This window comes from Mugil cephalus, chromosome 1 (genome assembly GCF_022458985.1).
Source record: "Mugil cephalus isolate CIBA_MC_2020 chromosome 1, CIBA_Mcephalus_1.1, whole genome shotgun sequence".
Taxonomy (NCBI): Eukaryota; Metazoa; Chordata; class Actinopteri; order Mugiliformes; family Mugilidae; genus Mugil; species Mugil cephalus.
In genome coordinates this window covers 37,183,299-37,198,273 of record NC_061770.1, presented here as the reverse complement: position 1 = coordinate 37,198,273, position 14,975 = coordinate 37,183,299, and the positions used below count along the sequence as shown (strand labels likewise).

Genomic DNA, 14,975 nt, shown 5'->3' with positions numbered 1-14,975 from the left:
TCACCTCCACCTCCGGCGAAAAGGGGGGGTGACTGTGTTCAACACGGCCGCGTCTTCCTCCGGCTTAAAATGCCACCAGTTTCACACAGCCCAACGTAGAGCACAGAAAAAAAGTATTCAGAAAAACGTTTTGCAGCTAAAAACACACAAAAGTTAAAGTTTAAAGTCTCTTGTGGACCCAACAATATTATTTTTATTATTATTATTATTATTATTATTATTGTTGTTGTTGTTGTTGTTGTTGTTGTTATTATTATTATTATTATTATTATTATGGTTAAATCTTCTTATATGAAGTGGAACATGCTGCCCTCTGCTGCCCACAGTGCAACATTACAGCCACTGCTCGGTCAGAATAGTTCTCTGCATGTTCTACAAAGGTGGTTAAATAAAACGAACGCGGTCACTTAAAAAAAACAAACATGTATTTAACACTTTTAATCTCGGATAAGATAACAATAGTTTAGATACACGATATCGAGCGAAATAATGCAAAAGCACAAAGCTACATACAGGGATCGTGTCATTATCTCAGCTGCGTGTGAGGCCCGTGTCCGCTACTGCTCTCTGTTGAAAGACGGCCTCGCATACCATGCCAGAGGCTGACCACAGACGAATGGAATATTTGCTCATGGAAAGTCAGATCCGGTGATCTCAGAGGAGGAGAGGAAGAAGCGACGTGACGACCGCGCAATGCGTCAGGCTCCAGCTGTGTCGGCCGCTATGGAAATGGGTTGTCAGGTGTATAATTGAAACTGGCGTCCAAGAACATGGCGAGAGTTCCCAGAGTGGTGATGATGACAAACAGCCACAAGAAGAGGCGGTCGACCACCAGGGCTATGAACTGCCAGTCTCCTGTCATCTGGAGGGAACACACACACACACACACACACACACACACAAGCACTTACTGCAGGCCCTGAGTCAGCAGTGTACTGTACTGTATGAATGCAATGACACATGAACATCTCTGGGGCATGTTTGGGACACGCTGTGCTCGGGGGCCTGAATAACGAGCCGCCTGACACTCACTGTGTCGTCTGTGTCCTGCTTCTTCAGCTGCTCGGCCATGTATGTCACGGCGGCGATGGCCGACTTCAGGTTGGGAGGGAGGATCAGGCAGTAGCTGTCTGTGTTCGGGAGCCGCTGGAGCTGAACTGTGCTCTCGCACCTGGGGGGGAAATGGGATGTAAAGGTACCCAGTAGATCAGTACAATGAAGACCAACATTTGACAACACATTAGCTGCAGCAAAGCATTGGATGTCCAAAAGAAACAAAAAACAAAAAAGAACACTAACAATAAAACTAAAAGAAAAGTTATTTAAGTTAAGTTTATCGAACAGACTTTAACTGTGCAGCATTTTTCATACAAAATGTAGCACAAAGTGCCGTATACAATAATCCCACCTGCATCCCCCATCCCTCAAACACACACCCACACATACACACAACTTGATGGGATTTACGGTTCTTTTGGCTCGGCTCCCTGAAAAAAGCCAAGTGGCTCCTCAGATTTTTTGTTGCTTAATTTATTACAAAATAATGTGCACAGTGTAAATGGAATTACGCTACATCAATTGTTTATTATTTAAATAGCATTTAAATCCTCATTGAACTGCTGCTGCTGCTGCTGCAAAAAAAAACTTTCATCTGGAGGGTGGTCCAAAACTGGACTCAAACCGGGAATCTTCTTGGTGTAACGCATCTCTGCTAACCATCACAAAACCACCAGGTCCAAAGATTTAAGTTCCAGTTTTGACTCACAGTTTTCACCCTGTCTACGCATTATCAAGCACATTAACATGTGCCCAGACTTTACTCTGTTTTCTGTCACTCATTTTTTCTTTCCCTTTCTGTCTCTCCTCCCGCTCAGTGTGGACGCACAAACGTCGGAGTCATACATCTTGACCAATCACATTCGGCTTTAACATAAAAAAAATTAACGAGAAAAAAAAAAACGAATCGACTCCCAACAACGTGAACCGGCTCCGGTCGTTTGCTTCACAGAGTCGACTCTTAGAGCTTGTTCGCAACCCTTTAACTGGGATTGTAACCACACAGTTAAGCTTTAGAAGACAATAAAATGCTTAATGTCTCATTATGTACCTGTTTTCTAACCATGGCCAGTCATTCAGTTTGTAAGACGCACAAATTTGCCCTTGTGTGAACACATTATATATACAAATATCTAAACCGCGGCTCTTATACTTTTTGAGATACAGCACTTTTAAACAGACGAGCATAGCTCAAAAAATATACATCATACAGCTTCACTATTTATATTGTATGAATCTGTACAATCGTGTGAACACGATAATGATGTGTCAAAAAATGAATGGTATTTCTTAGTGGGAAAGTTAAATGGTTATTAATCTGTGAAGCACAACAAATAAGAGCAGCATTTATTAAAACAAGAGCAAGAGATGTGCAGCTGTGCTGAGGAAATGCCAGAGGCTGGATAAAACCAACAACAGCAAGGTAAAATCAGTCAGCAAATAAAAACAAGTAGAAATGAGTAGAAATTAATTAAGACATGAGAGCACAAAGTGAAAAAAAAAATAAATCTGACTAAAAATAATAAAAAAGCTAAAATGTGATAAAATTACATTCATAACAAAATAAAAAAAAAACGACTAAAAAAGTAAATGATATAACCAATACATAAAGAAATAAATATATAAAAAGTTAAGATCTAATTAAAAGTCAAACTGAAAAGGTGGGTCTTAAAAATATCAGTATTTCACTTTTACAGCTTTCACACTATCAAAAAAAAACAAAACTTCACCTCCACGAATCTAATTTCACAGACTGACTGTGACATCCTGTTTCCCAAATATTTGAATGAATCACTCTGATAACTCTCAGACAGCCTTCAAAATACCAAACCAGAGTCTGTATTTGCGTTTTCAGCCAAATGCTAAGAATGTGCTCACAGTGACACCCTCCACTTTCACCGCCTTAGTTTAGCGCGCTAATGTTTTCTAATTATAGCGATAAAGGAAAACACAGCTGAGACCGATGGCGCTGTGCACATTTCACCACAAAGAAACGTGTTCCAATAATTAAAAATAATACTTGGATAAAAAACCATAAGGTTTGAATGTCATGGACATGGAACTTTTATGTGTATGCAGATATCTGGATTTCCGTAATCCCTCCTCTGTCCTGTCTTAACAGCATTTATTGCAGTATTTAACAGTTTTAAGTAGTTTATTATGTATATTTTATAAATATATATAATATTTATAATTTATTTTATTTATATATAAATATATATATTTTTAAATGAAAATTAAAAGTGATAAAAACATAACACACAATGTGCAGGGTAAGTGACTGTATGTGTTATAAATTAGAAGCAGAAAATAAATGTTATATTCACCGACTGAACTTGGTTGGTGTATATATATATATATATATATTCCAGTATATATAGTGATATATGGTGATATAAAGTGCACATGTGTGTTACTACACTGAAAAATCTGACAGTTGTTTCCAAAGAAAACAACTTCTAAACTGGGGAATATCTCATGAAAGCCGTCCTGACAACACTCAGACACATGTCCTCCACAAGAAGTCAAAAAATGCAGCAGCACCTCATCCGCTCAGATTTACGTTGCATATGTCACGCGTCACGAGCGGAGCGCTGTTCACCTCCTCCGCCCGCGACATAAGTCGTCCGGCGTGGACCAGTTTTTTTTTTTTCAGAGGTGCCTCTTCACAGCATGCCACGCTATGCGGGTCCTTGAGTGCCCTTCAAGCGCTGAGTGACAGCGGCACACTCCTGACGCTGGGTGACGCTGACCCATCGGCGGGTCAACGCCGACGCAATGCGCCTCCACCTCTGACCCCTTCGTTCTTTGCCGCTCACAGCTGTTCCACAAAGCAAAACACAGGAGGAGACCGCCTGCATGCTTGGTGAGAGGCTGTAAAGTCACTGCTCAGCCACGACTGCTGTTTGAAATATTTACATCTACATCTGCTATATATACAGGATGTCAACAAAGAGCTAAGCAGACAGATGATGGTGTGTTTGTGCTCACTATATGTGCATGTGCATGCAGTCTATGCAAAGCCAAGAGATGTAAGACTGTAGATCAGGAGTCTTCAACGTTTTTCAAACCAAGGACCCCAAACTGATGGAGAGATTAAGTAGGAACCCCCTACCTGCTACAAGATAACAGATTACAGTTGCTGTGAAGTTGCACAATTACAAAACATTCTGTTCGGCAGCAACCTCTAAATCCATGAGTAAGCAATAGATATTCCATTAGACGGATATTTCAAATATATAATTATTTCACCAGTGGGCCAGAGGCTCAGCCAGCATCTTATTGTAGATGCTGTGGTGCTGTGTGTTTTCATTGCAATGCACTGAAGCCTAAAAATGATTTTGAATGTTAGTATTGAGCACTCAGCCGTGCTTCCTCCTGCTGCCCTTTGGCTTCCACATTGTCCCTTCATCTCTTGTAAACCTGAATGTGTTTTCTTCAGAGTCAGATAGAAATAGACAGATAGATCCAGATAAATAGGTGGATATATCTAGGGGGAAAAAAATTAAAGTTACAAAGACAGGTCGTAACTGTCTGAAATATACTTAAAAATGCAATTAATCCAGTTTATTCTTACAAATATGTGTTTCTTTCAGATTTCACTAAACAGCGTGATTCATAGTGATAACCAGAGATAATGGTCACTTGATGCGCATTTATTTACTGAAATTTCTTTGATTCCTCTGACTCAGAAAGTCTTGAAAAGCTATGGGTTTGTTTCACTATGAGGGTACGACTCTTTACCAGTGTGTGTGACATTTGAATAGTTATTTATGACTTAATCTGAGAGGAGTTTTGGTTCCTGCCTGTCATTACGGGGAAACGAATGGGGGTGTGACTACAAATTATAAACCACATGTCACACCACAGCTCAGCGAGTCTGGAGAATGCTACCAAAGCAGCTACATGATAAAACTGCATGAACGATGCGCTGGAATCTGAAGACGGTTACTTTAGTAGAAATGAGTTATCTATACAGCCCCCGGTGGCATGTACTGTATGTATGCCATGAGCACAGCACACGAAAAGGAGTTTGATCACTTCACTACACCACAGTCTTTGCTTTAATTAGTTCGTCAGTAAAACATTAAATTAAAATCATATTTTATCAATCCCCATTGAGGAAATTCAACTTTTACGATGCATGTCATCGTCTAGAGCAGGGATGGGCAACTTGATTCATTTTTGAAAAATATAAAAACATTTCCTCTCCTGATCCAAACTGTTTTAAGATGTAACAACACAGTTCACCGCTAGCTTCATAGTGCATCTGCTAAGTCTTCTCCATCAGCGAGAAAGAACCCCCGGGCCAGTAGGTGGCGACAGAGAATAGTGTGGCGATAATTACACATAATGCTAGTGGCCAGACTCTGTTATAAACACTAAAGAGAAGAAGAAGATCAGAGAGAGAAAGGGCAAGTTATGGCGAAAAACATGGGAAAAGAAAACTCGTTAGCCAACAGGTAAAGCTTTCTACTTAAAAGAGAAACAGTCCTAGTGACTCACTAGGGGTGAGGTAACGCAGCGATGCAGAAAAAAATACCGATCGGTGAAATGTAAAAACTAACCAAATGCGTTTATGTTGGTTTGCTGTGCAGCATTTTTCTTCCATCTTTGAATGTCTGCTTGTTCAAACCCTTTGTTGTCGAAGAGTGGAATCTTTATGCGTGCACGTATGTTGGTTCAATACGGAAAACCTCCGTCATTTAAGTTGCCCAGGTCTCTGTTCTAGAGACCTGTGACATTCGCTCCTTCTCCTCGCAGCGCACAGCTATACAGTGTTCGAGGTGTGTATTGTGTTGACGAGGTGCAGAAAAGTCTGGCACCAGAAGGAGGAGGGCGTCAGAGGGCAGCGGTGGTGGTGGTGTGGGGTGGTGGTGGCGGGGCTGGACAAGTTATCTGTGTCACAGAAAGGCAACGTGACAACAGATGGAGTGCCGGACAAAAAAAATGAACTAGCCCCTCTAGGAAGGGAGGGAAGGCGTGTGCGTATGTGTGCGCGTGTGGTCACAGCTCGGTGCAGAGCTATGTGGTGCTCTACATGCTGCATTCCATACACATTCCGCGGGTTGTATTCATTACCGCAGATACGTGCCTGTGTGAGATACACAGCCCTTCTCACCGTGACGCGCACTCACACAGGCACATGTGCTGTAAGACCCTCTACTGTAAATATACTAACTTGTGTACTGGCAAGATAAGAGGCCTGCATGCTCACTCAAACACACAAACGTGTAGGCGCTGAAATGAATGTGTTCACTTTGCACAAACCAGTTGCACAAATTGAGATGTATGCAGCAGGCAGCTTGCGTTCGACTCCGAGCATCCAGACAAAACAAATGTGCTGTAACCTCTCAGACACTAGTTACAAGATACACAGAAGTGGCTTTAAGTGGTTCTGTCTGCGTTGATAGCACGGCCACCATCTCCCCCCACATCTAAAGCAACAAAAGCCAACCATCACTCAGCACCAGCCTTCCACTCCGCACACCCTCCCTCCGCCTCCTTTTTTGTCGGATTACCCCTTAATGCCCAACCAAAACAAAGGCTTAGGGGCTGGCGACTGCACACTGGACCATGGGTCAGAATCTGATGCCTTTGGAACGACATGAGAGAAGAGCAGCACCAGCCAGATCTGCTCCAGGGGACTGCAGATCAGGTTATGATGACGGCCCTGGGCTGAGTGGAAGGCCTGAGGCCCGCTAGCTGATTAGCCGGAGCGAAAATGGTGTCTTATATACACAGACCAGGCATAACAAAACAGTTGTGACTCATCAGAGAATGGACATGGACCTTCTGAGGGTGTCCTGAGGTGTCTAGCAGCACAATGTTGTTAGTTAGAAGGTTCCTTTTGGTTAAGGGTAGGAGCTTCAGATACTTGATCAGTTTGGGATCTAGTCAATTTGGAGGTCAGGTCAACACCTTGTGCTGTTTTGCATAGGTTTTTGTGTGTCTGTGTCAGGTTGCTGCCAACAAAGAGCATCATCGCTATGGGGTGGGGGTGCCTGGTCTGGTCTAGGTGGGTGCTATGCGTCTAAGTAACATCCAAACGAATGCAGGTTGAAGTATTGTCACAAGACAGTAAATGTTATTTCCTTCTCCTGTCAGTGGTTTTAATGTTATGGATGATTGGTGTATAGCCTCTCCTTTTACCTCACATACACTAGTCACCTAGCTTAAATATGCATGGATATAGTTCAATTAAATATCTGTCTTTGATCTCCAATTAACGTAATCATCTCACACCAACTGTATATTTGGCAAGTTGGTACATAGGTTCTGTTTTAGGGTGAAAAAGCTCCTCAGAGGTCTGACAGTGGGATTTTACAATACTGTAAATCTTTTAGTGGTGTAGTAAAAGTAAATGTATTTTTTTTATCTAAAAATCTTGCAATATATGGAGCTGACTGTCTTGCCAAACTGGGGACAGACCAGACCCAGTGAAGGAATGACTTGTCAGTGACTCATCAATTGATTGGTTGATTGCCTTCCGTTTATTTCTACAATGGAAAAATACTGCTTCGCTCTACATTTTCTATGTGCTAATGAAGTGACAACTCGTGTTGTTGTCGAACCTGTACATGAGTGGTGCAGATTTCAGATCATTTTGAAATGAAATACGAAAACCATGTGGTTATCCTCTAGGGGCCATAAATATTAGTGTGTCATTTCATGGCTATAGTGGACTGGGGATGGAGTGACATTACTTTGTCTATAGCCACACAGCTACCATCAATAAAAAAAAAAGTGCCACTCAAATATGTTCTGCAGATTGGAGCAATCTCAATTGGTAAATGGTAAATGTATAGTAGTAACGCTCAAATATAATTTGTAACATTTTCCAAGCCTTTATTCAAGAACAACTCCATCTGGTTGATTCGTCTGAATCTCAATCACTGAAATTTATCGTTTCTCTTATTTCACGCGGATGCACTGGACGTGGTATAAAATATGGGAGCCTGAAGGAAGTGCACATACTGTTACGGTCCTGACAGATTCTCAGAGCCGCTGTGATGACGGTCGTAATCCTGCCAAGTCCAGCACACAGTGTACTTTACTGTAATAGCTGGTCTGGCATCGGAGGCAACATTCACACTTTGGCACACCCTACAAGGAAAGATTCATGCCTGCACTGGCTTTTATTAACATTAATCGAAATAGCTTTCCTCAGGTACAACGTCAGGATCAGCACATCTCAGCCTGGAGCGACTGCCGCGGTCATTACTGCGGCTCGCCGGTTCTTTACAGTCTTGACAGATGAGAAGATAGACTGTGTAACTTTTTGGCAGTTTGTCCTTTTTAATAACCCAAAGCAAGAATTAGATCTATGAAGTCTGATCCAATGTAATGTGCTGCATATTTTCGTCAAACCTAAAGCAATATTTAAGAGATTTATGCAACTGCAGCTGCAGAAAAAGGGGTAACTAAGGAAGTCCCTGGATATTCGCACCATAACCGATTAGCATATGAAAGCTACATGTGTCACGAAAAGACGGATTGTATTTTCTGGTTAGTACAGGTGGCCTCACCTGTCTCTCCACGGTATGACAAGATCAGGGTTGATCTTGCGAAAGAAGTACTCTCCCCCAGGCTGTCGTCCATTGTAGCTTCGGATGTGCGTATCGTCAGAAGACTCCTCCTTCAGCAGAGGCTCCTCTGGGTTCGGCCTCGCCATGCCGATGTATTTGGGCAGGAAGTGGATAAACACCTTCGAAATAGGAGATTAAACATTTGTCCACTGGCTAAAAGGGAAGCTCGGTTATTTATTTTTGTTATATAAAGAACCCATCTTCACCATTCGAACCCAGTGCGGCATGATGTGCGTGCTGGGCGTCCGGTGGTGCAGGTTGAGAACGACAACGCTCAGGATGACAGAGAAGGTAACAAGGATCATGGTGAACATGACGTAGTTGACGATCATTGGGATGCCGAGGGACGTCTCTGGGACCTTGTCGGCCAGCAGCAGCATGAAGACGGTGAGAGCAATGAGGACGGAAATGGAGAGAGTCATCTTCTCCCCTGTGAATGGAAGTAGGCAGTTTGGGGGATTAATTGTGATGGTAAGGATGAAAATATTAGACCTCTGCTCTACGCTGACATGGACAGAATTTAAGACACAGTACGAAGGAAAAATGCTTCAGCTTTTAAAGTGCATCTCAAAGACGTGTTTGTGTTTACTAGTCTATTGTGCTGACTCAGCCACAGATGACCTAAAGCGGGTTTATGCTCCATGTTTACGCCATCAATCCTGTTGCTTTCTGATGATTCTATGTTTTTTTTTGTTGTTTTTTGCAATGTCAGTAAAACATCACTCCGAAGAGGAGCGGCACACAAGGCCAAAACTTGACAAAGTAGAGTCCTCAGATTTGGCCCCTTCCCATCTATATGAATACATTGCTTTAAAGGTTGCACTGGCTCACAGAGCAGCCCGAATTAGACGCATGCTGCTTGCCATGACGTTGGACAGTGCATCACTTCCCATACATCCTCTTGGCAGTGACGCGAAGTCACAATGTCAAAATACATCGGATGCGCTGACCTGCTCCGGGAGGGAGGTAGAAGACGAATATAGCTAGGACGCTGGTGAGGATGCAGGGCACAATGATGTTGATAATGTAGAAGAGAGGCTTCCTCTCGATGATGAGATAGAAAGTGATGTCCTCGTACAGGTCCTCTTTGACGTTCTTCCTTGACGGTTTGTGACAAATGGCCCATTCTCCGTTCTCTGGGGAGACGGAGAGGTAGAAGGTAAGGAGAAGGGAGGAAAAGTAGAGAAAAATAAAAATGGGAAGGTTTTATTCTAAATGTATAGGACACCCAGTGATCTGGTAAACCCAGCTCCTCTGATTGCAGAACTTCTGTGTAATCTGGAGAAAGATGCTTTCTAGGTTACAGTTACATTCATAACTCTTAATACAAAGAGATGTAGCCACATCTAATTTGCTTATTCAGCACCGTGTGAAAGGGCTTGAATGTAACAGGTGATCATAGTTATACAACAAAAGAGAAATATAGCCTCAGGATTAAAAGCACTAACCAGTGAAAGCATTCTCGTCTATGACAATCTCATGGATCTCTTTGCCCTCCTCGTCCAGGAAGTACTGCAGGTCGACCTCGGAGGCGTCGTACGTGTACGAGCGGAAGACCATGCTGCAGTTTTGCCAGTCAAACGGGAAGTACGCCACCTGTGGGTTGTTGTTTGGAAGAAAAACCCAAACCGTTGTGCAAAATTTGCACGATATCAACAGGATATCACCATGTAACTGAGATGCATTTAAATGGGTTAACTGAACAAGTGGGATCACCTCTATAGAGCAGGAACTGCGGTAGATGGCTGGTGGGAGCCAGTTGACTGTCCCGTCGCTGTACACCAAGACGTTGACATACAGAGCAACGTCAAACTGGCCATCGTTACTGCAGGGACAAACGGGACGCTCACATGTCAGAGTGGCCAAATTCTTTCTCTACATTCACAAATATGTTGTAGCTGAGTCAGAAACAAATCAGACGTAAAAAAATTTCAATGTTTTTCTACCTTTTTTTTTTTTTTGTCTCTACAAGGCTAGAAATTCTCCAAAGATGTACTGTTCACACACTCGTGGTGATGAATATTACGCATGTTCACCATTTGATATATGAGATGTTTGAGTAGAACCCAAAGTTCTGACCTGCTAAAAAGTCAAAGGGTCAACAAAGTGATTCGGGCTCTGTGTTTCACGACAGTCTATCTTCTGCATGGCGGGTCGACCTTGTCTTTGGAGCAGTTAATCATGACGTTCTGTTTTCTGTTTGCCATGAGAGGTGATTGTGTAAGTGTGAGCGCAGACAGGACACTCACTTGTTTATGAGGTATATGTCAGGACGCCACACCTTGTTGGGAGGAATTCTCAACACATCAATGTCGTCGTACTCTGCTGGGTTCCATGACAACCTGTAGTCTGTCCATTCCTGGGAAGGATGGAGGGAAGGGGGAAGGGGGAAAGCAGTGGTGAAGCAGGAGAAAGAAAGACAGAAAGAAAGACTTGCCTTTGACAAGTCCTTTACACACACACACGCACGACTGTCACAAACAGTCCAGCCGTCCTGAATTGTAATTAGTGGGAGACGGGAGGCCGAGTGAGTCAGAGAATAAGAGAGATAAAGCAGGAAATAATTTGTGGTTATAAAAAGTGACAAATCTATTTAAGGCCAGAGAGGAGTCGGAGCGAGGCGCGGTGATGAAGACGAATGCTTTCGAGCTCATACCAAATTCATGAACACGTTGGTTGTCATCTCGCCGTTCTTCTCATTCTGTAGCGAGATAGAGAAACACAGAGAGAGAGAGAGAGAGAGGGGAGGGGAGGTACATTAGTGATGCCACCAAATCTTGTTGTGTATGACAGCGCCATTACTTTCAAACCTCCTCTACGGAAACTAATGGGGATCAGGATGAATGGGTGACCCTGCAACACCCAGCAGTAATCTGGTCTACAGAGTCTGTTGGTGTCTTGAGCGCGAGATAGCGCGCCATTTACATGGGATAACTTGAAAAATAAAGCCTGTGTGAACGAGTGTGTCTTGGACATTTCATTATTTACCAAGCTGACAAGCTGGGAGAGGGTCATCCCCACTCGCACCATCACCTTGTCCTCCCAGCTTCGAGCCGGCCTGACTTTCATGTTGTAGTCCTGGAATATCTTCCGATGGAGTCTTCGCTCTGTTTCCGACGCTCCTGGATGGAAACATGGATGACAGGACACAATGAGGCGAAAAATGGTAACAAATGAACCAAGAGTCACCATTACCAGAAAAAACAACAACAAAAAAAAAAAAAACAGAACAGACAAGGGTGAAAAGTGAAGGGCCGAAGAAAAACAAGCAAGGTGAGAATGGAGGATGTCGTACAATGAATGCAAAGTAATAAGCTGGAGAGCAATACTTGTAATTTTACCATCCATGTGTGAAGATGGACTTTAACTAAATAGATAATGTCAGTGGTGACATGCCAGGAAACCAGAGGAAACCTTAATGATGGAGGTTTTCATCAGAAGTGAATATATCACGTGTCACACACTGAAGGCTTTTACATGGGAAATTGCTGGAGATGCACAATATGTGAAGATCTGAGATCTAAAATAACTTTTTAGTCGCCTATAAAGTGAAGGTTTGAATAATGATTTACTTGACTTATTGATGAAAAAGGAGCCAAAAAAAGACAGAGGTGGATAAAGAAAAAGACGGAATGGGGTGAAGAGGTTGACCGAGAGTCAATCGTCAAGTTTGATCCACTGACATGTGAAGCCAGAATAATCTTAAATATTTGTTTCTGTTCGGAAGAATTTCAGTGAACGCCCCCAAGGACGGGACAACTCTGAAAGTCAGCAAAATCTGGTCTCAACAGATAGTGAGATAGAAGATGTGGTCTCCCTTGCTTGCTCATTATCCATCGCTCACAAGCACCAACCACCAAACTTTTGAGCAAATACCCACAACCTTACGATTGTCATCAAAAGATTTGAAATTAATCATATCTCATGGCTCCGTTGTCTTGTTGTCGTGCACATGAGCGACTACCAACATATCTTCTCTTTAGCGTCCGTGTCATTCTCGACAAATCAACAAAAAAAGCACAAAAAAAACATTTGGTAGATTTGGAAAAAAACTACTTCCCAACTTGGGAACTGAGACCATCTGAAGAGCATGTGAATCCAGCATCAGACCACTGGATCAGTGAGTCAGACCTGCTGTGGTTGAAAGGGGGCTGGGTTGGGGGGGGTTAGTTCCCACTAAGATGCTAAAAATATCATCTAATCTATACTCAGGATGGACTGTAGCTCTGTTGTATGATTCATATTCTAATACAACACACGTACAAAACAAATCGTCACTCGCTGATCTGAAAAGGAGCGTGGAAGAGAAGTCACTGGCCTGCTCAGCAAACGTGTAGTTTAAGAGGTTGCTTGAAGACAAGCATCTCCAAACACGTGCCGTCGTTCATTTCAAATATGTGACCAAGTAACATGTAGAAGAGACAGATAAGGACAGGCAGGGCAAGCAAAGGATACAGTCAGTAGGGCAGGTGGTGCCTGATGGGTAGCAAAGGTGACTGAGCTAATGTAATTGATATGCACCAAGGGAAGGGGATCAAAGGGATGTCTGAGATACCAGCTCTATCAGGGACAAAAATAAATTCTGATTAACTGACAATGATGTGTTAATATGATTCATTACATGTGTGCCAACAAGGAGAAGTGGCAGTCTTGGATTTTTTTTTTTTTTTTTTTTTTTAACTATTTTAACAAGGACGACATTGGAACCAATGAGGAGGACGTGAAGTACGGGCTTTGGTTTCCATTGGGATTTCCCTATTGTCACTGGGGAATACAGTTGTAAACTCACCCTGACTGCCAGTACTCACAAAAGAACAAGAATACGCCACAACCCCTGCGGAGTTTTGATTTTTGTTTTTCCACTCCCACTGCAGGGTAGGAAGGTCAAAGTCAAAGTCCTTCAGACGAGCCTAGATAAGACCTAGTCTGCGCAAATTCTGTCAGATTGATTTTCACCCTAACCACCCAAAAAATAAACAGATAAATTCAATCAATAGTAATTTAACTGAAGTTGCGCAGTGAAGCTGAGATGCTTGTCTGTAATCAGATAATACTGTAGCTGTCTGAAATATATAAATATATAAAAAAAAGTTCCTATGATTAGAAGTGGAGGGGCAAGGGATTCTTTCTCGGGCAGCCCATCCGCTAACAGGTAGGTAGTGGTGGTGTTAATGCAGATCGAGGAATGGGAAGACCGCAGCACAGGTCGCATACAAGCACAAAACAAGTATGGGGTCAGAGGTCAAAGTCAAAGTCAGTCACTTATATTTGTTGTTCTCTATCCAGCTCTCTTCCCTTCGGTCTTGTCTACTTCACATTCGAACGTATAGAAGGACAATTCACCTCAGTTATTAAGGATTATAAAACCTTTTTCGCTTGTATAGTGCCAGGAATGTCACACATATAAACTTGAAATTAAGAAAACAAGTTTAGCTTAATTATGTGAACTATAAAATTAGTTCCTATTGGAATTAACACCATCCGATTTAAAAATATCACCAACCTTAACCCTGAGGTCATTGTCTAATTAAAACCAATGCAAGCGAAAGTACATGGCGCCACCATACCTTGCACTGTCCTTACCAGTGGAAGCGAGACAAAAGCAGCCGAACACGATGAGAAACGCGTTCATTCGAACGTTCAGCTTCATCTTTATTTGTCCAGTGATGGCCGTCATGACATCTTTTATAAAACTCCTCCTGTGCCAATTAAAGGCCCCTCTCTTGGCTATAGTCCGCCACTTCCCCGAAACAGCTTTACCTGGAATCCGAATAGATGAGTGTCTAACTACAAAGCTCGGATGCACCTCTCTAGCTCAGGCAAATCGGCGCACACCTCCAGTTCGATTACAGCTAGTTGGCCCTTCCAGCACTGCTCAGCTAACGACTCTAATGTCCCTTCGTCTCTTTGTGGCCGCGGCTCAATGGGCGAAACCACGGCCTGATTGGGTGCGTGCACTGGGAGTGACGAGAGGGCGGAATGTGTTTGTACTGGGAAGCCTGTGGGGAAGGCACCTGTTGGTGCTCACCAATATGAGGTTAGCACTGTGGGGAAGGCGGGTGGGAGGTAGAGGAAGTGGAGGGGGCGGGATGGGGTAAAGGATTGGCAACGGGCTATGGCTTATGACAATGGAGATATTTTTGGGGGGAGAGCAAGTGGGCAGGGTGGAGTGTGAAGTTGATTGGGGGCTTGACTTTCTCTGATGGGCTGAAGCTGAAGCGGATTATAGGCGGCATGTCTTGCTCGTTTCACTTTTAATGTCTTCTTCATCCCGTGATTCGTCTCTACTAGGAAGTCTTAAGGGAGTCCATTGGACTTAATATTACAAAA

The 14,975-nt window shown here is 42.9% G+C and overlaps 1 protein-coding gene across 1 annotated transcript; it reads right to left on the bottom strand.

The window, feature by feature from the left end:
• Nucleotides 1–423: 423 nt before the first annotated feature.
• chrnb1l (cholinergic receptor, nicotinic, beta 1 (muscle) like) lies at nucleotides 424–14,593 on the bottom strand. The gene is made up of 11 exons (XM_047597768.1): nucleotides 14,229–14,593; nucleotides 11,634–11,767; nucleotides 11,302–11,346; nucleotides 10,895–11,004; nucleotides 10,362–10,470; nucleotides 10,094–10,241; nucleotides 9,596–9,781; nucleotides 8,852–9,075; nucleotides 8,586–8,764; nucleotides 1,033–1,171; nucleotides 424–862 (listed from the first exon to the last, which is right to left on the bottom strand). The coding sequence occupies exons 1-11, from the start codon at nucleotides 14,320–14,322 to the stop codon at nucleotides 722–724; spliced, it is 1,509 nt and encodes a 502-aa protein (XP_047453724.1). The 5' UTR covers nucleotides 14,323–14,593; the 3' UTR covers nucleotides 424–721.
• Between the last annotated feature and the right edge of the window lie 382 nt (nucleotides 14,594–14,975).

Bases quoted from the DNA above. Each gene is read 5' to 3' on its own strand.
- chrnb1l (XM_047597768.1), bottom strand. From the start codon at position 14,322: ATGACGGCCATCACTGGACAAATAAAGATGAAGCTGAACGTTCGAATG. The intron at 10,242-10,361 runs GTGATCCCACTT...AACAACCCACAG, and splicing joins GCAGTTCCTGCTCTATAGAG to GTGGCGTACTTCCCGTTTGA. The intron at 9,076-9,595 runs GTCAGCGCATCC...TTCCATTCACAG, and splicing joins CTACCTCCCTCCCGGAGCAG to GGGAGAAGATGACTCTCTCC.